The 22,194-nt window shown below is 37.0% G+C and overlaps 6 protein-coding genes across 6 annotated transcripts; 4 read left to right on the top strand and 2 right to left on the bottom strand.

The window, feature by feature from the left end:
- The first annotated feature begins 2,128 nt into the window (after positions 1-2,128).
- On the top strand, positions 2,129-2,783 carry LOC107642321 (AIG2-like (avirulence induced gene) family protein). Its single transcript, XM_016345633.3, has one exon. It carries the CDS (start codon positions 2,162-2,164, stop codon positions 2,672-2,674), a length of 513 nt encoding a protein of 170 aa, XP_016201119.2. The 5' UTR covers positions 2,129-2,161; the 3' UTR covers positions 2,675-2,783.
- Positions 2,703-3,626, bottom strand: LOC107642322 (uncharacterized). The gene is made up of 3 exons (XM_016345634.3): positions 3,523-3,626; positions 3,021-3,176; positions 2,703-2,939 (listed from the first exon to the last, which is right to left on the bottom strand). The coding sequence occupies exons 1-3, from the start codon at positions 3,564-3,566 to the stop codon at positions 2,759-2,761; spliced, it is 381 nt and encodes a 126-aa protein (XP_016201120.1). The 5' UTR covers positions 3,567-3,626; the 3' UTR covers positions 2,703-2,758.
- A 3,943-nt stretch (positions 3,627-7,569) lies between these two features.
- LOC107639918 (uncharacterized) lies at positions 7,570-9,111 on the top strand. The gene is made up of 3 exons (XM_016343481.3): positions 7,570-8,182; positions 8,263-8,419; positions 8,493-9,111. Exons 1-3 carry the CDS (start codon positions 7,570-7,572, stop codon positions 9,109-9,111), a joined length of 1,389 nt encoding a protein of 462 aa, XP_016198967.1.
- A 4,164-nt stretch (positions 9,112-13,275) lies between these two features.
- Positions 13,276-14,525, top strand: LOC148563187 (uncharacterized). The gene has a single exon (XM_088486126.1). The coding sequence runs from the start codon at positions 13,424-13,426 to the stop codon at positions 14,351-14,353; it is 930 nt and encodes a 309-aa protein (XP_088342252.1). The 5' UTR covers positions 13,276-13,423; the 3' UTR covers positions 14,354-14,525.
- Positions 14,526-17,052: 2,527 nt separating this feature from the next.
- LOC107639916 (uncharacterized) lies at positions 17,053-18,222 on the bottom strand. Its single transcript, XM_016343477.2, has one exon. The coding sequence runs from the start codon at positions 18,041-18,043 to the stop codon at positions 17,186-17,188; it is 858 nt and encodes a 285-aa protein (XP_016198963.2). The 5' UTR covers positions 18,044-18,222; the 3' UTR covers positions 17,053-17,185.
- A 1,910-nt stretch (positions 18,223-20,132) lies between these two features.
- On the top strand, positions 20,133-21,339 carry LOC107639915 (uncharacterized). Its single transcript, XM_021103526.2, has one exon. It carries the CDS (start codon positions 20,176-20,178, stop codon positions 21,181-21,183), a length of 1,008 nt encoding a protein of 335 aa, XP_020959185.2. The 5' UTR covers positions 20,133-20,175; the 3' UTR covers positions 21,184-21,339.
- The last annotated feature ends 855 nt before the right edge of the window (positions 21,340-22,194 follow it).

The raw sequence follows: 22,194 nt of genomic DNA, 5'->3' as shown, positions 1-22,194 counted from the left end.
GAATTATGATTTGTTACTATCGAGGGTGAAATCCGGCAAAGTGAGGGGCCAAAGATGAACGATGAATCTGAAATCCAAGTTAAGTTGCGTGGTTTAGGGCCACAAGCTATGCTAACTCAACCACGACATCTCATGTGCTAACTGGCCCATTCACCACGTGAATCCTTTCCACTCAGTCCATACTCACCTCAACAATTCCTCCCGCTTCATGATTTAACCAATAAAAAATTAATACTTCACATCATGTTATTCTTTTTGTTACTTTATAACCATGTTTTACTATAAAGTATCAAAATACTACTTTCAATGTTAAAACTATGACATGTTAAATTTTAAAGTTTTTGTGTTAAAACCGTAAAGAGCATTCTGCATTCGTTCCTCTAATTATTGAAGTGGGATCGCGTTTATAGGAGAATGAAATCCGTGCGTGCCAGTGGGTACGACAGACATGCGCACACGAATGACGAATACGCACTACTTTTAAGTTTTATACCATTTTAATGAATTTGAAAAAAGGAAGAAGCTAAATTCAAAGTCTAAAATAAATAAATATTTTGGTAGGTCAATAGAGGCATTATTACATACATGTATTGTTAATATAATACATGATATCCGTCTATGTTCGACAGTTAGAACTTAGAAGAGAAGTAAGCCTTTCAATTAAACGTGCATGGGTCAGTGATGGTAGTATCATGGTACAAATAACGCCCATAGCTTCGACATTTCAAACTATCATATTCTTTGAAAGTTCTCATGTAATTAATGATGAGGAAAAATTAGACGGTGAATCATGTAATTAATGATGATGTTGAGAGTCTTTGGCTCATCACTATTTAGTTTCTTAATATATATATTGGTACATTGACAATATAAAAAACGTCTAATAACATTTAATGTTACTTACATAAATATAGTGGTTAGTATACGTTACGTGATTGAAAGACCGCTCATCAGTAATTAACGGAAACATTTCAAGTGCACCAGAAGTACCGGTGCTTCAATTGTTTTAACCGTTGATCTAAATTATAAAAAATATATATAATATATATTAATTAAAATCAACAATTAAAATAACCGGTGCACCAGTACTTCCCGATGCACTTGAAATGTTTCCTAAACTATATATAGTAGCTTAGCTTAGTGTACGATAGATATGGCATCCAATATTATTATTTCACCCTAACTTTTTTTTCAACGAAAAGGAAAACCACAAAACCCAATTGCCTGCAAATTAACGGTAACATCAGAGATCTATCCCTCAATAATTGAATTGTTCTGCCATGCAATCAAATCAAATCAACATAAAAAAAGAAAAGAAAAGAAAGAAATTGGTTGGTGTTGTTGAAGGGTTATTATCTGCATCATTTCCTCTATCTATCTATCTATCTATCATCTCCAAGAAAAGTTTTTGCATTCCTTTCTAATTTCTGACTACATTTGTGTACGCGTGTGATGGCCTAAACCACCACGTACAAGTTTGGAACAGTAGATTTTAATTTCCAAGCTCTCGTGCTCATATATAGTACCGCTATTTTATGGGGTCCCTTCTCCATCTATCATATCATATCATATATTTTATTTCACCAAAGCAACTTCGTCCACGCAAAATCTCCCTACCCATGCCTGGTCACCATCCTTAATTGCCTTATTTGACAGTACCACTCGATACAACAATATGCGTCGATTAATCAAGTTCGTTATACTTGCTGATTTTTTTTCCCCACTTATATATGGCTACATGGCATCGCGGTGGGGCTTAATTTTGCTGACTGAAGACTATGCTATTCAATTACTATAGTCTCATGATGCATGTGCTACATAACGTAACAAATTTTCAGTGGTTAGATCGAAATGATGTGTATTATAAAATCAATTACATTAGCTTTTTGTTATTTGGGTGCATTGTTAATCTTGAAACCCAATGGGCATAACGTTTTCGGCCCAAAATTTATTATCTTCAAAAGATTCTTAATAATACTCTAGTTAACAAGCAAAATCTTGGGCCGGAACGTCAGTGTTATATGGGCTCCTTTTTCCGAAAAGGCCTAGTTTCTTTTGGGCTTCAAAAAGCCCATAGAAAGAAGAAACGGACCTAATCGATTCTGAATATAAACAAGAAGAATGTATGTCCTTTGACTTGGGTAGTTCACTGCAATCAATCATGGTGGTGGGGGAGGAAGAGAGAGAGCACTTGATATTCGTGTATGGAACCCTAAAGCGAGGTTTACCAAACTACCCCCTGATGGAGGGACTGATGGCTGGAAACGACGCCGTTTTAGTTGGATCATACTCAACCAAAGAGCCGCACCCACTCGTTTTGGGTCCCAACGGAATCCCCTACCTGATCAACCTTCCCGGGTCGGGACAGCGGGTAAAGGGCGAGGTGTATTCAGTTTCCGATCGCGCTCTCTCTCTTCTGGATGATTTCGAAGGGTTGAGTGTGGGACACTACGAGAGGCTGCCGGTTCGGGTGGCGGAGATCGGCGGAGACGCGGTGGAGGCAGAGGCGTATTTCGTGCAGAGAGGGTTTGGGGAAGGGTTGTGGAAGAAGAAGGGGGAGGTGGGGCTGAAGGAGTATGGGGTTGAAGAAGCGAAGGAGTATGTGAGGAAAGAGAACAGAAAACCTGGTAGCAATGCCGTTGACGAGGTTCGTGAATTTGTTCTTAGTTGTTAATTATGATGTGTAAATGAAAAAGAATGCATTAAGCAGTTTAAGTGCACATTTTATTAAAGTTGATTTCTGAGACACATGTCGTAATTAAATGGATTTATTAGTAGAGCAAGAGCATTTTGCAGCGCATTCAGCAAAGCCTTTGCCGGAGCCAGTCTCAGGGCCTTGAGTGTTGTTGTATATGACACAGCTCCACCCTTCGCCGCACTTGCAAAATGCTTGGTTGCCGCTCCCAATCTCAACTTCCTTAGAAACTGTTTCACCATCACTGCACGCCAAATTTAATTGGTCACACTCACACACATGCAAACAACTATATATAAGATTTTAGTTAGAGAATTGATTTTACATTGTGCATGAGCAATTTTCACCGCATTTAAGGAAAACTTTGCCAGCATCAGGGCCCTCAGTCTTGGTTATCACGCATGTCCATCCCTCTCCCATCTTGCAGTACACATTCCCTAACCCCAATTTCTTATCTGTTGGACCTTCCCCTTCCCCTTCCCTGCACATTGAACAATTTTTATTTATAAACTATAACTTTGCCTAAATGGTTTCTACTTAAGACATCCAACAACAATAACAAGGTTCTCTATAGTCTATACGCTATTAAACACACGGAATAGCCAATGAGTTATAGCTCAAATGACATAATCTCTCCATACTCAATTAAGAAGTTGCGGGTTCGAGTCTCCTATTTTTTGTAAAAAAATAAAAATAAACACACGGTATAAAGATAAAACCAAATATATTATTTCAAATACACTGCCAATACATCAAAATTAAATTTATTTTAAAAAAAATTAGACAAGGTAAAATAGAAAAATCATTTGCAGCTAGAGCAAGGAAACCTGAGACTACTCTGCTGTTCCTTGATGGCCTCCATGCTCTGCATTCCCTAAGTTATCAACTTTGTTTTTTGTGGGCTTTAGTTTCAATTTCCCGTATATATGCTATTGCAATTGGGATTTGGGGGTGAGTAAATGTGTAAAACATTGTAAACCCAAAAATACCCTCCGTTGCTCAATAATTGAAGCTCGTGAAAGGGATATTTGGCTGTCCATACTAGATGTAGAAAAAGAACAAAGGCAAAATGTTTTTCCTCTCTGCCGTCTATGGCTACAATACAATTCTGAGCCACTAATTCTGGTGAACCTATCAAAGATTAGAAAATAGAAATATATTTATTTAATAATATAATAATATATTCTCTATTTAATTTGTTAAATTCTATTACTACTTTTTTTTATTGCATCATTTGTTCTTTATTAAATGAGATTCAATGGTTCATAGAAGTGGTTAGAAAAAAAATTCTCTAAAACAAGGAGATCAAGAGAGTAAATTAATAGTGAGAAGTTACTTAGGGTTAAATTTGTAACTTTAATTATATATATATGGTATAATTTTCACTACTTTAATTTAAAAGTAATTTAAAAAAGGGAATGCTTTAAAGAGTGGTCTTTATGCCGCATCACAGATAATTGGGAAAAATATAAAGCGGCTAAGAAAGAGATAAAAGTGGCTGTAAGCGAAGCAAGACCAAGAGCATATGAGGGTCTCTACCAGTCTTTGGGCACGAAAGAAGGAGAAAAATGTATATATAGAATCGCAAAGATCCGTGAAAGAAGAACGAGAGATTTGGATCAGGTTAAGTGTATAAAGGATAAGGATGGAGAGGTGTTGGCTCAAGATGAGAAGATTAATGAAAGGTAGAAGAGTTACTTCTATGAGTTATTCAATGAGGGACAGAAGACTCTTCCGAGCCTTGGTCGGTTATGTACAAGGGAAGAAGATCAAAATTTTGACTACTATCGAAGGATTCGAGACTTCGAGGTAAAAGGGGCTCTAAAGCAGATGAAAAATGGCAGGACAGTAGGACCTGATAATATCCCGATTGAGGTTTGGAAGGGTCTTGGAGAAAAAGGCATCAACTGGTTAACCAAGCTTTTTAATGAAATTTTAAAGTTAAAGAAGATGCCTGATGAGTGGAGAAAGAGCACCTTGGTACCTATTTACAAGAATAAGGGGGATATACAAAGTTGTGGAAACTATAGAAGGATCAAGCTTATGAGTCATACCATAAAGTTATGGGAAAGAGTGATAGAACGGAGGTTGAGAAAAGAGACACAAGTAACAGAGAACCAATTTAGATTTATGCCAAGCAGGTCTACCACTGAAGCGATATACCTATTAAGAAGGATGATGGAGAGGTATCATAATAATACAAGGGATCTACATATGCTGTTTATTGATTTGGAAAAAGCGTATGATAGAGTACCAAGGGAGGTCTTATGGAAGGTTTCAGAAAAGATGAGAGTAAAGACATGTATGATGGGGCCACAACTAGTGTGAAGACTCAAGGTGGTGTGATAGAGGAATTTCCTATTGGTATAGGATTACACCAGGGATCATCCTTAAGTCCATACCTTTTCACATTAGTCTTGGAAGTACTCACAGAGGACATCCAAGAGCCTGTGCCATGGTGCATGCTTTTTGCCGATGATATCGTCCTTTTGGGAGAGTCAAGGGAAGACCTAAATAAGAAGTTGGAGTTATGGAGAGAAGCTTTAGAAGTGTATGGTCTGCACATAAGCCGTAGCAAGACGGAATATATGGAATGTAAGTTCAGTCTGAGAAGGAAAAACTTTAATATAGAGGTGAAGATTGGAGAAAATATCCTACAAAAAGTTAAAAGTTTTAAATATCTTGGGTGCATCATACAGGATAATGGAGAGATTGAACATGATGTAAATCATAGTATCCAAGCAGGTTGGTCAAAATGGCGGAGTGCATCTGGTTTTATATGCGACAAAAAAGTGCCTTTAAAATTTAATGGTAAATTCTATCGCACCGCTATAAAACCGGCTATGCTTTATGGTACGGAGTGTTGGGCGGCTAAAAGAGAGCACAAACATAAATTGAGTGTGACAAAGATGAAGATGTTGAGATGGATGAATGGTCATACGCGATTGGATAAAATAAGGAACGAAGATATAAGGGAGAGAGTTGGAGTTGCACCCATTATGAAAAAGATGGTTGAATCGCGTCTCAGGTGGTAGTCAGGAGTGTGGATGAGATGAAAGATGGATAAGGTGTGAAAGGCAGAGGAAGACCTAAGAAGACTATCCATGAGGTGGTCAAATGAGATCTACATGTAAACGGTCTTTCTGTAGACATGATACATGACAGAGTATAATAACGTTATTTGATTCATGTAGCCGACCTCATTTAGTGGGACAGGACTTTGTTGTTGTTGTTGATTTTTTACTTTCTCATTTTATCAATTCTTTCATTAGACGAACTTGACTTGTTTGAATTCCTCTTAGACACACTCCTTTATTTGATCTCACTTTAATTTAGTCTCCTTACTTATAAGTGGTGTGTTATTTAACTTTTAAAAATTGACTCTTTTTTCTCTTTTTCTTTCCCGTGCACTTTATTTCATTTTATTATTTTCATTTATTATTAACGAAAAATGTGTTATTACACAGGGTTAATTTGCACAATAAAAAATGTTAACGATTGATTTTGTTTTCCTTGTATTCTCATCCCGAACAACTGTTATGTTCTTATATATATATATATATATATATATATATATATATATAACTCTAACGCTATGCACCAAGTATATGGTTTTCTTGTTACACTACCTTAGTGCATCGTATACATATTAATAGCCATTATTATTGAATTCTCTTTGAAAGGAACTTTCTCGTCTATACATGTGACAAATAATATAGAAATTATTAAAAACACCAAGTTTTCTTCTTAACTCATCTATTAGATGCGTCTGATCTTCTTATTCTTTTCATATAATATTATAATATACGATTCACCCAAAATACAATACTGCCATTATAATTATATATTATTATTAACAGATGTGTACGATTAACAAATTCTGCATGCGCATCTAGAAATTATTAGTAAGCTAGCTAACGAACTAAGTGTTGTGGAAGAAACTCGCATCAGTTTCTAAATAGAGTTATAAAAAAGCGTGTTGAAATATGATTTCTAAAATCCTTTCTTGAGTATATATATATTTGATACATTTTGTCAAATTGAAATTATTTTTGGAATGCCAAAATGTCATTCATTCTTTTTTAGGGTCATTTTATCAAAAAAATGAATTTTTTCTAAGAGCCAAAATGATATACTCTTTATTATTTATTTGAATTTTGGCATATTTGGACTTCTATTTATTTACTTGTTTTTGGATGGGATGTTTTTACTTGCATGTTTAAAGACCAAATACTATTTACGTGGTATATAATTGTGATATATATTGTGGGCTAAGTTATAGGTTAGTTCAATCTTTTTTTTAACTTCTTTAACTTTTTTCCTTTTTTATTTTTTACTCCGATTATGGGCTCAAAAATTTTAATATGGAAAGTAAATTGGTGTTTTGGTTAGAAATGGAGGAATATTGTGTTTTACCCAATGGTGGATGTATGTTCAACACGCAGGGACGTGGTGGCTGCGACGAGTGTCAGGTGAGATGACGTGGCGCAAGATGAGTGAGACACGGTGGTAAAACGTGGGGGTGTGCTAACTCAAAACGTGGGAGCGTGATGATGACGTGGCGGAGCAAGAACAGGCCACGCAGGCATCACGTGGGGGCGTGATGATGACGTGGCGGAATATGAATTAGCCACGCAAGCACCATGTGGGAGCATGATGATGATGTGGTGGAGCTTGGTCTGTACACATATGCATCACGTGGGGGCGTGATGACGTGGCACGTGGGGGCGTGCTGACACGTGGCAGTACGTGATTCGCCTGAGGCAATCAAAACGTGGGGCGTAGTGAATGCTACCCTCTATATAAGGCAGTGCACGGGTTCATTTTCATTCTGAGGAAGTGTGTGAGTGTTCTTTGAGTGTGTTTCTGGTGTAATGGAGGGTACCACAAACTTGGTAGTGTATCGCGACGGTGAGATAATACGTAATACTCATGAGGGAGTGAGGTTTGTGTGCCAGAATCCATTTTCGTTTGTGGTTCCATGCACCATGACGTTTATGGAACTTCAGAATGGTCTCTGTCAAAGCATGGAGAACGGTACATTAATGAGAGTGAGCAGAATTCTGTACCGGAATCCGGTTGTAGTTTTCGGTGGTCTAATACAGTTTGATACCATGCCAATCACTGACGAAGTGACTATGCATAATATGTTTCAAATTCACCGGCAGACTCAGATGCGACAGCCACATATTGAGCTGTATGTTGAGTTTGAAACCGTAGAGGCGGAAGAGATTCAAAATGACTTAGAGGTGGAGGATGATATAGCTGCAGTGTACGATGGAATGAATAGTGACAGCGAAGAGGACTTTGAAGCCACTTATGAAACCGGCGACGAAGACGAGGATGGTGATGTGGGAGTTGAGACAGCAGCTGATAATGTAGTGGTTCACCCATCGATCAGTCAACCGATGAACGTGCCACCTTTTATGTGTGAGTTGGATCTCGACGCCATGCATGCACCGGAGTTTCCGGAATATTCAAACATAGGTACGTGATGACCGAATAATATGTTATCTTTAATATATACTTTGGATTGATTAATAAACGATGATGGGCACTTTCTGTAGGCGTTGCTGATCCCGAGGACGGAGAGTTTCGGATTGGAGTGGAATACAGTTATAGAAAGTTGGTCGTGGCAGCAATTAGAAGTTACACTATCGCTAGAGGAGTTGACTACGACGTGTACGAGTTTGAGCCACAGACGTTCTATGCAAAATGCAAGATGTATGGGCGTTGGTGCGACTGGCTTATCCGAGCCAGCTTGATACGGAAAAAAAGGTTGTTGGGAGATACGCAGATACAACGGTAGGCACACGTGCACAACGGGAGTGATTTCACAGGATCATTCCAAGTTGGACTCGGACACAGTTGCTGAGGCTATAAGGCCATTGGTCGAGACTGACCCGTTCATAAAGGTGAAAACTATAATAGCCGAAGTCCAGTCAAGGTTCAACTATACCATCAGTTACCGAAAGGCTTGGTTGGCAAAGCAGAAGTCCATAGCGAAAGTTTTCGGTGATTGGGAGGAGAGTTACCAAGCCTTGCCGTGGTGGCTCTTGGTTATGGTTCAGAAGATGCCTGGGTCAGTTGTCCAGATAGAAACACGCCCACTCTACAATGGGAATGAAGAGGCGCAAGGGGTAAAAATACTTCATCGCGTATTTTGGAGTTTCAATCCATGCGTTAGGGCATTCAGGCATTACAAGCCCATAGTTCAGGTTGACGGAACACACCTATATGGAAAGTACAAAGGTACACTTCTGGTCGCTGTTGCACAGGATGGGAACCAGAACATTGTGCCTATTACTTTTGCCTTGGTGGAAGGGGAGACAGCTGATGCGTGGCACTTCTTTCTAAGGAATCTGCGAATGTATGTAGTCTATATCATGCCTAAATGTCACAACAGTCTTCTCTAACCACGCTGTACTCCGTTCCGAATGACTCCACCTGAAACATGATACAGTGAAAAAATTTATGTCAGTAACCGTAACTGAAACATGCATAATGAATATATTCTCCGACAAGAACCATAAATATTTACCTCATGGCAACTGGTATCTCAGCAGGTGGAAAGATATGCCTCGGTACGGGCGAAATACACGGCATTCGCTCCCATGCCCAAACAAACAACAGATTAAGAGGACCATCCATCTCCTTTGTATCATATCGTGATGCACGGCATAGTGCTCTGTAAAGATGAGCAAGACATGCTGAACCCCAACTATAAGTATGGATCCGCTCGAAATCGCGAAGCAATGGTAGATACTTCGCATGGGCGTATGCGGTCGACTTATCTGTGAATAGGGTCGACCCTAACAGACAGAAAATCTGACATCTCACGTATCTCCTTATGGACTCTTCAGTGTCCAACGGCTCCTCATCTCTGACACTTCGAACCCAACCAAGCTTTATATAGGATTTCGAATTACGACTGAGCACCGGTTCACGGCCGAATATTGCCATGCTCTGACTCTGAACGAAATCACTACTACTGTCAGTCCATCCACTCACAGGCTCTCCATCAATTGGTAAGCCAAATATATGTGCGACATCCTCCAATGTCACTGTAACCTCACCCACCGGCAACACAAAAGTGTGAGTCTCCGGCCTCCACCTTTCAACCAGAGCAGCTAACAACGGGTGAGATCCTCTTATCATCCCAATCATAGATACATGGTAGAATCCGGTGGCACGTAAGTAGTTTTTGACCCTCGGGTTTCAACTCTGTGGCGGATCCAGTTTACGCACCAACAAATTTCTGTTGGACTGCATCAACAAAATTATATTTGTTATAATACTTATAAATATTCATTTATTAATAAACAAACATTAATAAATAAATTTATAAAATGTATGTGATCACTTCAATTAATAATAATATTTAGATATTTATTTATTTCAATAGTTACAAGTGCATTACCATAGCTAAATAATTTTTTTTTTCGTGCATCGACATATATTTCTCTAACATTATTAATAACAACCTATATATATTTTTCTAATATTTATTTATTTATTACTTTAACAATTATGTATTAAACTTTTGAATATGTTCAATATTTATTTACAGAATGTATATTATTTATTTATTTTACTATAGTATTATTTTCATATTTTTATCGTTAAAAAATATATTTTTTTAAAAAAATTTTAGTTTCTCGTATAGAAAACTATAATATAATATATATTCTATTTTAATATTTTTATAACAGCAAATTAATTTAAAATTAACAAAAAAAGTTATATTTAAACAAATTAAATAACAAAAAAAACAAAAATAAAAATACACAATAAAATTATAATATGTTCCTTCGGAGCTTATAATTTACCAACTTACATAGATTGGATGATCCAAATAATTTATAATATGTTCTTCCGGAGCTTTATAATCACAAACCATTCTTTAAAGTAAAAATAAAATAATATTTTTTTCCTTCCTATTTTTTTCACCCTTTCTCCACGGTGAAGCAGCAGCCAGCAAGCTCTCCTTAAAAGAACGCTTCTGTTTATATAGAGCAAGCCCTCCTTCCTCTCACTAACACTCTTTTTATCTCATTGTAACAAAGGCTTCCGTTTATATAGAGCTAGGAATGCCCTGCACGCTGCCAGGGTGAGACATGTCCCCTGCATGCCAGCAGCTTCAGCACGCCATCCCGTGGTGCATCGGGACTCTGTCACGCCAGCTCCACCACGCCCTTGCGTGGTGCCAGAAGCTGCATGCTGGCCACATCATCTCATCCCTGCGTGGTGGTACACGTTGCACCGTAGCAGGGTCACCACGTCCCTGCGTGTTGACCGGCAGCTCCACCACCCGGTAAATTCTCCCATCCTCCAATATTCTTCCAAAACACCAACTACTTTTCCATAAGAAAAATAATTTCCACCGATTATGATACAAAAATATTTTAATATATATTTGTTCATTTTTTGACGGGTTATTATTCATTTTTTGATGGGTTTGGAGGACCAGTCTAGTCAATTTAACTCGTTTTAATATCCCAACGTTTTAATGGTCGAGTGGTCCGCTTAAGCAAGTGTTGGGGGTTCGAATCCCGCTTTGTGCATGCAGCAAACCATTACCCTTAAATGGAATTTAAATCTGCAACGAATTAATCATTTATCTGTCGGGTTGGGAGATACCGTGTGAAACAAAAAAAAAAATATCCCAACTTAGTGCTATAGTTCATTTTGCTAATATTACATAACCATTATTTGATATTATAAAAGGTGAAATGATTAGAGATTGTATTTGAGTGAAAATAAATTTGTATTTTTTTAGATGAATCCAATAAGATTGGGTTTGAGGTTTAAAGTGGGGATAGAATTCGGATGAAAAGGAAATTAAACTCATAGATAAAATTAGGATAAGACTTAAACCCTATTATGTCCTACTTATTCTAAAGGGGAATGCTAGGGATACGTCGATTCCTCTAATTCTTTCTCTTTTCCTTTTTCGTATCTTTTCTTCTTCTCTTCTAATCTATTTTTCTCTTTATAATTCTTACCATTTTCCCTCTTTTCTTCATTTGTTTATGTATATCATGTTTTTATGGATTAAAAAAAACAACTAATTAGTATTTGTTCAAATATAAAATATTAATGAATAAAAAAGTATTGATCATCTAATCCTTTTTTGTTTACTTCTTTCTCTTTCTCTGTATGGCTAATTAAATTACGGTGTATAATGTATTAAAAGTCTTAAGACTCTCAAGATTAGGTGGTATGCTGTAATTTTGGGTGCATGGCAATCTCGGACATCGGAAATTAACAATATAGGGGCAGTGCCAGCAGCGGTGTCCATATATATATGGAATATATATATATAGAGTAATGGTACATGTACATTAAAATTAACCACTAAATATAAAATATATATTAAAATATAAATATATATTAAAAATAAATTAAATTACACATATTTTTTTTTTTGGTGACTATTAAATTACACATATATTTATATATAAATACATTGATAATTAATTTTAGCAGTTAATTTTAATATACGTATATATATATATATATATATATATATATAATATACGCGCTCTTTTCCATAGTCAACAAATGCTGCACATGAACATAGATAGGGGAAAACGAAATGAAGAACAATAATCCATCAAATCACGATAATTTGAGGTTATAAATGATCTTTATACTATTTTTTTTATTTTGTTGTATATCTTTTAATCTTAAGAAATAAAATTTTACAATCTCTAATGTATATATAGTTAAATTTCATTCTTTTCTTAAAAATATATAACACCATATAAAAAGAATAAAGATTGATTGATATTTGAGTCAACAAGTAAAGTCTATGAATAGAGAAGAAAAAGTTATTTTGTCTAAGTTATAGCTCTTTTTGACAACTATTTCCAGCTGATATGTGTAGTAGTGCGGTTTTCCAGGAAAGGTGGGCTTTCTTAGTGTATGTTTGAACTTTGAATTTGAAGTGAATGCAGTTCACTAGAATTGAATTTCGGGTGCAAGCTGATGTCACCTTTTACTACTATCATTCTCATCCTTAGCTCTTTCTTTCTTTGAATCAGGCCATATATATGTCTTGCCTTAAATACTTTATTCTCGTATATATAAACATTCACTTATATACTTCTATTACTTAATAGGTTAATAAAACAAATAATTTCTATATTACGTATAGAATAAAAAATTAAGAGTACTGCTAAAATGGTCTAAGCGTACAATGTGTGTACAATGGACTAAATCTTTGGTTTATAAATAAAATGAACATCACCCATACTATCCAGAATGAACATTAAGGATCGAACTCTTAATTTTTCGGATCTATAACTCTAATACTATATCATGAAACCACTCATCCTAAAAACGTAACACTAATGGTCATATCTCTAATACTTCTTAGACCTCCATTGTACACATTGTACGCTTAGGCCATTGACTCTCCATACTTATTCAAAAAGTAATTATTAAAATTAAAAATAAATTAAATAATTTATATTTATACATAAATAGATAATAATTAATTTTTGTAGTTATAGCTAGCATTGACTGGAGCAATATGTTGAATAGAATAAGAGTAAGAAGTGTTGAGTAATTTAGGGGTGAGTCCATAACAATTAACATGGATTTGGTTTGGCACACAGAGAAGTTGGATGAAGGAAATGGTTAGTAGTAAATATTATTTGCAGTGTGCTTGATAGTCAACTCTACCCAGAATGAGTACGCGCTTTTGGAGTCTTACACAGTTACATGATTCCTATATATACCCCATTTCATTCTTTGAAACATCAAACACTTTCCAATATGAAAACTTCAAAGATTGTGAATATTGTTTTGTTTGGGTTACTCGGTGTGGCAGTGTATTCCTGTGCTGCCAGAACTCTCCTCGACAAAGAGGTCAGCGTTGACACTTTAGACGACAATGGCGTTGGTGGTGTCGCTTATGCTGCTGTAGGACGAGGCTATGGTGGTGGTGAAGGTGGTGGAGGTGGCTATGGAGGAGTAGGAGGAGGATATGGCAAAGGTGGAGGATATGGAGAAGGGGGTGCTGCCGGGGGAGGGAGTGGTGGTGGTGGTGGTGGAGGCAGTGGTGGCGGTGGAGGGGGTGCTCAAGGTGGTGGTTATGGAGGAGGATATGGTAAAGGAGGTGGTGAAGGATATGGACACGGTGGGGGACCTGGGGGTGGTTATGGTGGTGGTGGTGGAAGTGGAGGAGGAGGAGGGGGTGGTCATGGTGGTGCAGCCGGTGGGGGGTATGGAGAAGGTTCTGGACACGGAGGTGGTGAAGGATATGGACAAGGGGAAGCACATGGCAGTGGTGGAGGAGGAGGCGAAGGAGGTGGTGGCGGCGGCGGAGATGGTGCAGATGGATCTGGTGGTGGTTACGGTGGGGGGCAAGGGAGTGGATACGGTGGTGGATATGGTGGAGCTAGTGTAGGAGGGTACGGTGGAGGAGGTGGGAGTGGTGGGGGTGGTGGAGGTGGTTCCGGTGGAGCACATGGAGGTGGATATGGTGAAGGATCAGGTGGAGGAGGTGGGGAAGGATATGGTGGTGGAGCAGCTGGTGGCGGTGGCGGTGGCGGCGGAGGTGGCGGTGGTGGCGGAGGTGCTAATGGCGGTGGATATGGATACGGTGGAGGGAGTGGCGAAGGCGGTGGGCATGGTGGATACCTCCCTTAATGAGTTAACCTTAACAAGTCACTTGATTAAAGATCACTAATCAGCTCCCTATATATATATGTTACAATAAATAATCCCAAATAAGAATTGATGCATGTACAATGATGCTAATAAACCACTCCTTGGGGAAGTTCAATTAATGTCTAATGCACGCATGATATTTCTTGTTTTATACGCCATATGTATGTATGATTATATTAGAGGTTATGCAAGTAGTGCTTCAAGACACTTAAGCCTTATTCTCAAGTAACAGAATTAACAAACTTAGTTTTTATGAGAAACTGATACAACAAGAACTAAAAACTGGATGCCTTGAATACCATGATTGATAACTCCAGAGAAATATCTCAAAAAGCAATTTTAAAATGACTTAAAGTGGCTTATAAGGTAAGATCCTCAAAATAGTATAACATGCGAGTTGGCATTGGATTAGAATTGTTCATACCTCGTTCTATCAAGAAGATCTTTATCATATTTTTTGCTAAACCAGATATAGATAGAGATCATTTTATGAGCTTCTTTGGGTAATGTACACCTCAAGTTAAATTAATGGGTAATGCATACATGCATGATTGGAAGAATACATTTTTTTTCATTTAACATTTCACGTTTCACATTTTACAAGTTGACTAGTATTGTATAGGAAGGAATCCGAAAGCAGGTAGGATTTTATGACTGTTGCAAGATGCACACAATGTCTCTCAGATTTCGTTGTTTCTAATTTTCTCCTAGTTTTATTTTGATTTATCGAAGAGAATAAAAAAAGTGGAATGAAAATCAAATACACAATTATTTCAAACTCAAACAACAAGAAAAGACAATATCTAAACATACCTTATATAAGATAACATATTATAAATATAAAATCTATAATTACATATTTACTATATTTAAAATTACACATATTTTAGTAATAATTTATAAATATTAAATAAGATAATTTTAAATTATCTAGACTAACTTTTTATTGTTTTTCAAATATTATTATTCAAATAATATGTTAGTTGAGATGAAATTAAAGGCTTTTGATGGGTCTGAAGATGATAACCACCTTTCTGATCATAGGCTTTTTTTTTTTTTTTTTAAGAAAAACAATATTCTTAATATATATAGAAATATAAATGTTGTCTTGCTAATCTAGAACTGAAATTATTAAGGTCGTTCTATCGTACAAATTTAAGTTCTATATAGATATGGGCTAAATCTTTGGTTTATGAATAAAATGAACATCATCTATACTATTTAGAATAACCATCCGAATACTAGGGATAATAAACATTTCATGTTATAAAAAGCTAATTTTGGGTGGCCAAGGTTCGAACTCTTAACCTTCTAAATCTGGAACTCTAATACCATATCCTGAAACCACTCATCCCAAAAGCACAACCTGACAAGATAATGTAACACTAATAATCATATCTCTAATACTTTCTAAATCTTCATTGTACACATTGTACGCTTAGGTCATTAGCTCCCTATACTTTCTCTTATTTTTTTCTGCGATATGTCAGACTGTCTCCGTTTAGTAATAGGAAGAGTGTTATAAGGGCCTCTTTTAGCAATAGAAAGTAGAAACGTGTTAGGAACTTGATTTGAGCCAAATCGCAATTGAGAAATTAGACTGAGTCTGTTTTAATTGGGTCTGTATTAGGCTGAAATGCGCGTTGAATCAAATGAATTGTTTGATGATGATAGCAAATGGGTTGTTTTCTGTTGTTAGACTCCACGGATAAAGTATTTTTCAAGAGACAATTTGCCTGCGATTTGAACGGGCATGGATTGGAATGAATTTTGGGTCGGGACATCATAAATTATTTGGAGAATTTAATGGGAACTAAATTGAATGAGGGAAATCAAGAAGGATTGAGTGGTTAATAAAGTGGTCTCTCGAATTGACGACGTGCATTAAAATTATTCCTGAAATTTCAATTGCACTCATTACGTTTTTTAGATTGGAAAATTTGTACCATATTAATCTCTGACTCATTATCCGTTAACGACGCGCTGACATGGTTTGATGACGTCAGCGACACGTGTCACATTGACGTGGATGGTTATACCACGTGTCACAATGATATTTTGTCACGTGTCGGATTATAGCACGTGTCACAATGTTATTTGTCTATGTGTCATTCACTATGTCATCATTATATATGTACTAAGTTAGTCCCTTACTTTATATCAAATAACTCATTTTAGTCTCTAAAATTAAATATCGTATACTAAATTAGTCCCTTTATTAGTTTGTTGACTACTTTGTTCTCTTTTTTTTTACAAATTTAAAATTTTTAATATTTTTTTATACTAAAATTCTCAATATTTTTTTATGTACACTAATTCTAAAATTCTCGGTTACCACTTACTCTTTGTAAACCAATACACACTACATTTTTATGTATCATTGCACAGATCCATTGAAATTAGAGCATTTCTTGAATCAAAACAATCAATTATTATTCAAATAAAAAAAATTACTATAAACATGCATCATGAATGTTCCTTATAATAGATTTAGATGTATTAACATTAGATGTTTTAGATGTTTCTTTTCTAAGAATGAAGGAGACAATTTGAGATTATCAACCGGACTGTATGCATCATTCACCATCTACATTATCTAGTTAGTATGATATTAATCTACATTATCTAGTTAGTATGATATTAAACTTGCTAATACTAAAAACATAAAAAGATCAATAGAAGTCTTCAACGATAAATGTATTGAGAATTCAAATCAAACTTAAAATTACATAGTTTTTTAACATGCTCGTCGTGCATGAATTCTTATTGTTGATATTATTAGGGTTACAAGGAACATGTATTTCATCCTTTTTAGGGGTAGTATCCACCATGTCCACCACCTTCGCCGCTGCCACTACCGCCTCCATATCCACCCCCATGAGCACTTCCAGCACCGCCACCACCACCGCCACTACCAGAGCCGCCTCCACCACCACCACCAGCTGCTCCACCACCATATCCTCCTCCAGCTCCACCACCCTCTCCACCACCATATCCACCTCCGTGTGCTCCACCGCCACCACCTCCTCCACCACCCCCACCTCCACCTCCTCCGCCTTGCCCCCCACCACCGGCTCCACCATATCCACCACCAGCTCCTCCTCCTTCCCCACCACCATAACCACCTCCAGCTCCACCTGCACCGCCACCACCTCCTCCTCCATTACCACCACCACCACCACCCCCATGTGCTCCACCTTCACCATATCCCTCACCTCCTCCTTTACCAGCACCACCTCCATATCCACCAGCTGCACCTCCTGCACCACCACCACCTCCTCCTCCACTACCACCGCCGCCACCACCCCCATGTGCTCCACCTTCACCATAGCCCTCACCTCCACCTTTACCGGCACCTTCTCCATAACCACCAGCTGCACCTCCTGCACCACCACCTCCTCCTCCTCCACTTCCACCTCCTCCACCACCAGCATAGCCACCCCCATGTACCCCACCTTCACCACCTCCTTTGCCTGCCCCTCCTCCATAACCACCATCAGCTACACCTCCACCTCCGCCTTCACCTCCTCCACCACCCCCAGCATGGATAACACCACCAATGCTTACATCAGCATCTAGAGTAAGGAGTGTTCTAGCAGCACAACACACTCCCAAACCTACTAACACTAAGAAAACGGTATTCAGAACATTAGAAGAAGTAGTTTTCATATTGGAAACCGTTTGAAATCCCACAATGAGAGTTTAAGGGATTGAAGGTGGAAATATATAGGAATTTATGAAGCATCTAAAGCGCGTTTGGGATTGTGGGGAATGTAGTGGCCCATGCAAAGGCACATGCAGAATGTTTGAAATCAATAAGTACAAACTGGAACAAACTATTACACCAACTATTTCTAATGTGCTTTTGCTGTCACCCATTACATTCACCTTCTTCATTTTCTCATTATCTTGTGCTTGCTTCATGCCATCTTATTATTAATCAATCTTCTCCTATCCAATACATCTTATCTATCTCAATTTCTTTTATTGGTGTCCGACTCATAAACTCACTACTTCCATTTAATATTCATTACATGCACTTTGCATTATTATTTTCAGCATGTTTGGCAACTATAGAAAAAATGTATATATTTTACCAAACAATACTTAAAAATATGAAAATAGATTATAATCAAAACTAATAAGCTTGTACTGCAAAAATAATACTTTTGAAGCATATGATTATAAGCAAAAGTTTAATATTTTTGGATTGTAATAATATAACTAATATAAATAATCATTCCATACATATTTTTATAATTATGTTATTTATAAGTAGATTTTATTGCATTTCAAACACATTATTCTAATTAAAATCACCTTTTATTTATTAAAATATTCAAACATAAATCAACTATCACATAATCATTATTTTAAAAAGCAATTATACAAATAAGAATTTTTTAAATAATTCTAATTTTTCAATGTTCCCAAGCACACTCCTAATCCAAAAATAAAATGATTTTTATCCTTATTATTCTGTTATAAGATAATGCGATCTCTCTCAATAAAAATTAAAATGGCAAGATACATACATCACAACACGGACAATTAAAAATCGCTTTTGTCGTTTTCTTTTTGTTAAATATATACATTTTTTTCAAGATAATACTAAACTAAATTAGATATTTATTCCCAAATATGTGATTCTCTTTGAATTTTTCAATGTGTAGTATAATTGATCCCTATAAATTTACACGCATAAACAAATTTCAGTGCAACTCTGATCTTAACGTAACAATAACATGTTATATATATCATTGGACATTATATTCATCATCTTATCAATGATATCGTGGAATAATAATAATAATAATAATAATAATAATAATAATAATCTATTTTTATATTACTGAAATGATGAAATCAAATAAATTATAAAAAAAATAGAAACATTTTTCTATTCTATATTTGTAGCATCTCTCACATATAAGTACAACTATATGATGTGTAGAGATGAGTCATAATATATACAAGTCTTTGTTAAAAAATTAGTGTATTATTAATGGAATATGAAGTGAAACAACTAAATGAGAGGCACTTAAAGAAATAGATAAATCAGGAAAGGATTGGATCTCATAATCAGTATGAATGGAAGACATTGTGTCTAAAAATACTAAATTTGTGTATTTTACGTCTAACATAAATGACACAGAAATTATAACAAGGAATACAGATGTAGTAATGATAATGTTGCAAATCATAATATCTTCGAAATATTGTCTAAATGGGTAAAAAGGATTACCATTTCTCTAAAGGCCAGGTTACTCATCAGCAATGAAACAAATTTGAAGACTTTGCCAAATGTATGATGATGGCTTGGCTGGAAATTTATGTCCAAAAAAAAAAAAGAATATAAAATATAAGAAAGAAGCAAATGGGCAGAGTGGAAAGTCGTAGTTGGCGGTGTGAATGATGAAACATATAGATCATAGTATTGGCAATTTGCCATAGAAGCTAAGGGACAAGAATATATATTGCGTTAGGTTTTTAGGTCTTATTTTTAGCGAAAGCTTTGGCTTTTAGAGCTACTTGAGACTTGAATGTGGAGTACAGCAGAAGCACACAATGGCATGGCATTAATTGTGAGTAATTAATAGAGTGAAGAGAATATGTATTGAATAGGATGTGGTTAGTTGAGAATGTTGGCACAAAGTGGGGACAAGGATCCACTATGTTGTGAAGGCATGTGCAGAGTGATTTGCTCTCAACGCGCCTTAGCTTCTTCCAATCACTATAAATACCCTTTTCACCTTCTCCATTTTCATATCAACCAAAGCTTTTGGGAATATTGTTACATTATGGCTACTGTAAACAAAACACTTCACACTCTTGTTTTCTTAGTACTCTTGGCTCTTGGGATAGGCTCTGCCACAAGTAGGGTTTTGCTTACTTATGATGGCATTGGAGGTGGTAGTGGTGGCGGCTCCGGTGGTGGTGGTGGTTATGGACTTGGTGGGGATCATGCTGGTGTTGTTGGTTATGGAGGTGGGAGTGGTGGTGGAGAAGGTGGAGGAGTAGGATATGGTGGTGCTGGTGGTGGACATGGTGGCGGTGGAGGAGGCGGAGCTGGGTATGGTGCTGGGGGTGATCATGGTATTGTATATGGCAGTGGTGGTGGTGAATATGAGGGACAGCCAGGTGGTGGGTACGGAGGAGGAGAAGGAGGTGGGGCCGGTGGTGGTTATGGTGGCGGTGCAGAACATGGATATGGAGGAGGTGGTGGTAGTGGTGGTGGTGGTGGAGCTGGGTATGGTGCAGGTGGAGCTCATGGGGCAGGATATGGTTCTGGAGGAGGAGCTGGTGGAGGATATGGTGGTGCAGGTGAGGAACATGATAGTGGTTATGGGAGCGGCGGCGGCGGAGGGTCAGGAGGAGGTTATGGTGCTGGTGGAGACCATGGTGCAGGTGGTTATGGGGGTGGTGAAGGAGGAGGATCAGGGGGAGGCTATGGTGGTGGTGCTGGTGGAGAGCATGGCATTGGTTATGGAGGCGGTTCAGGTGGTGGATCCGGTGGAGGATATGGTGGTGCTGCTGGAGAACATGGCATTGGCTATGGAGGAGGTGGCGGAAGTGGTGGTGGGGGTGGTGTAGGGTACGGTGGTGCTGGAGGAGCACATGGAGGTGGCTATGGAAGTGGTGGCGGAGCTGGTGGAGGCGGTGGAGCATACGGTGGTGGTGCTTATGGTGGCGGCGCTGGTGGTGGCTCTGGTGGAGGTGGTAGTTATGGGGCAGGCGGTGCACATGGTGGTGGTTATGGAGGAGGTGGTGGAAGTGGGGGTGGTCATGGTGGTTATTATATTCCCTAGGAAATTCTAAACATGAAAGTATCCCCTTTGATCTGTCCACATTATTAGTAAGAGTATCATAATAATCACAATCATAATTATATTAAACCATTATAATTTATAACTGCCAGATTATCAACTATTGAATTATATGAAGCAAAAATATTTATTTGTTCATTTTATATATTTATTTATTTTATTCTCGCATCTAATATCGACAAAAATACATACTAATTTGACAATTTCTTTTTTAAAAAGAAAATGAAAACTCATGTTAGAACTTAGACACATGCTGCTAAATTCTTGTATCAGCCTCTATTCAAATTTTAGTTAAATGCCAAAACAATAATATAATAATAAGGTTTGCTATGTGTCTAATTTGTTAAAAAATAAAAAACTTAATATTTAATTTAAAAAAATATAATATTTGATATTTACCTTATAATAATTTCCGCTTGAAAATCAAAGTCACTTGAGAATTTTTCCAAGGAAAAGTCTAGAGGGCCGACAACTTTTGTATTTTTTGGCCAGCACTTAACCATCAAAATAAAAGTGAGTGATTTTTTACCATTAGACGTAATCTCACACCATTAAAAACACTATTTATAGCCAATTGATGGTTACAAAACACCAAAATTACTGCCCCTAACATTCTTCTTTGCCTAATATGAAATAATAACAAGTGAAGAGAACATGAGGAGTTGGATGTCCAAGAAGGGAGTCCCAAAGCCAGTGAAGATAACCGATGTCAAAAGTTGCAATTTCTGCCACAGCAACAAGAAGATCACCAGAATTCTAGAGTTCAATACATAATCAAATCCAAATCATAGCGTTAGCAAACTAGTACACAATAAATGATTTCATCTTTAATATATCAACAATAAAATAATATCCCTTAAGAAAAATTCTAAGAATTTGTATCAGTATTTAGTATGTGGAATTAGTTTAACTTAGTTTTAAGGATACAGTCAGAAAGTTAATAATCATCATAACAATTTGTAACTGTAGCTGAATAAATATTAAAGATTTGGT

Source organism: Arachis ipaensis, chromosome B5, assembly GCF_059453495.1.
Source record: "Arachis ipaensis isolate K30076 ecotype BB chromosome B5, ASM5945349v1, whole genome shotgun sequence".
In the NCBI taxonomy this organism is placed as follows: Eukaryota; Viridiplantae; Streptophyta; class Magnoliopsida; order Fabales; family Fabaceae; genus Arachis; species Arachis ipaensis.
Note: the sequence above shows the minus strand (reverse complement) of the source record. Positions and strands in the feature narration are given on the sequence as shown.

Excerpts from the sequence above, each read along its gene's own strand:
- LOC107642321 (XM_016345633.3), top strand. The coding sequence starts at position 2,162 with ATGGTGGTGGGGGAGGAAGAGAGAGAGCACTTGATATTCGTGTATGGA.
- LOC107642322 (XM_016345634.3), bottom strand. The coding sequence starts at position 3,566 with ATGCAGAGCATGGAGGCCATCAAGGAACAGCAGAGTAGTCTCAG. Across the intron at positions 3,177-3,522 it reads GAACAGCAGAGTAGTCTCAG|GGAAGGGGAAGGGGAAGGTC; the intron begins GTTTCCTTGCTC and ends TTCAATGTGCAG. Across the intron at positions 2,940-3,020 it reads GAAAATTGCTCATGCACAAT|TGATGGTGAAACAGTTTCTA; the intron begins GTAAAATCAATT and ends TTTGGCGTGCAG.
- LOC107639918 (XM_016343481.3), top strand. The coding sequence starts at position 7,570 with ATGGAGGGTACCACAAACTTGGTAGTGTATCGCGACGGTGAGATAATA. Across the intron at positions 8,183-8,262 it reads TCCGGAATATTCAAACATAG|GCGTTGCTGATCCCGAGGAC; the intron begins GTACGTGATGAC and ends CACTTTCTGTAG. Across the intron at positions 8,420-8,492 it reads TTCTATGCAAAATGCAAGAT|ATACAACGGTAGGCACACGT; the intron begins GTATGGGCGTTG and ends GGAGATACGCAG.
- LOC148563187 (XM_088486126.1), top strand. The coding sequence starts at position 13,424 with ATGATTCCTATATATACCCCATTTCATTCTTTGAAACATCAAACACTT.
- LOC107639916 (XM_016343477.2), bottom strand. The coding sequence starts at position 18,043 with ATGAAAACTACTTCTTCTAATGTTCTGAATACCGTTTTCTTAGTGTTA.
- LOC107639915 (XM_021103526.2), top strand. The coding sequence starts at position 20,176 with ATGGCTACTGTAAACAAAACACTTCACACTCTTGTTTTCTTAGTACTC.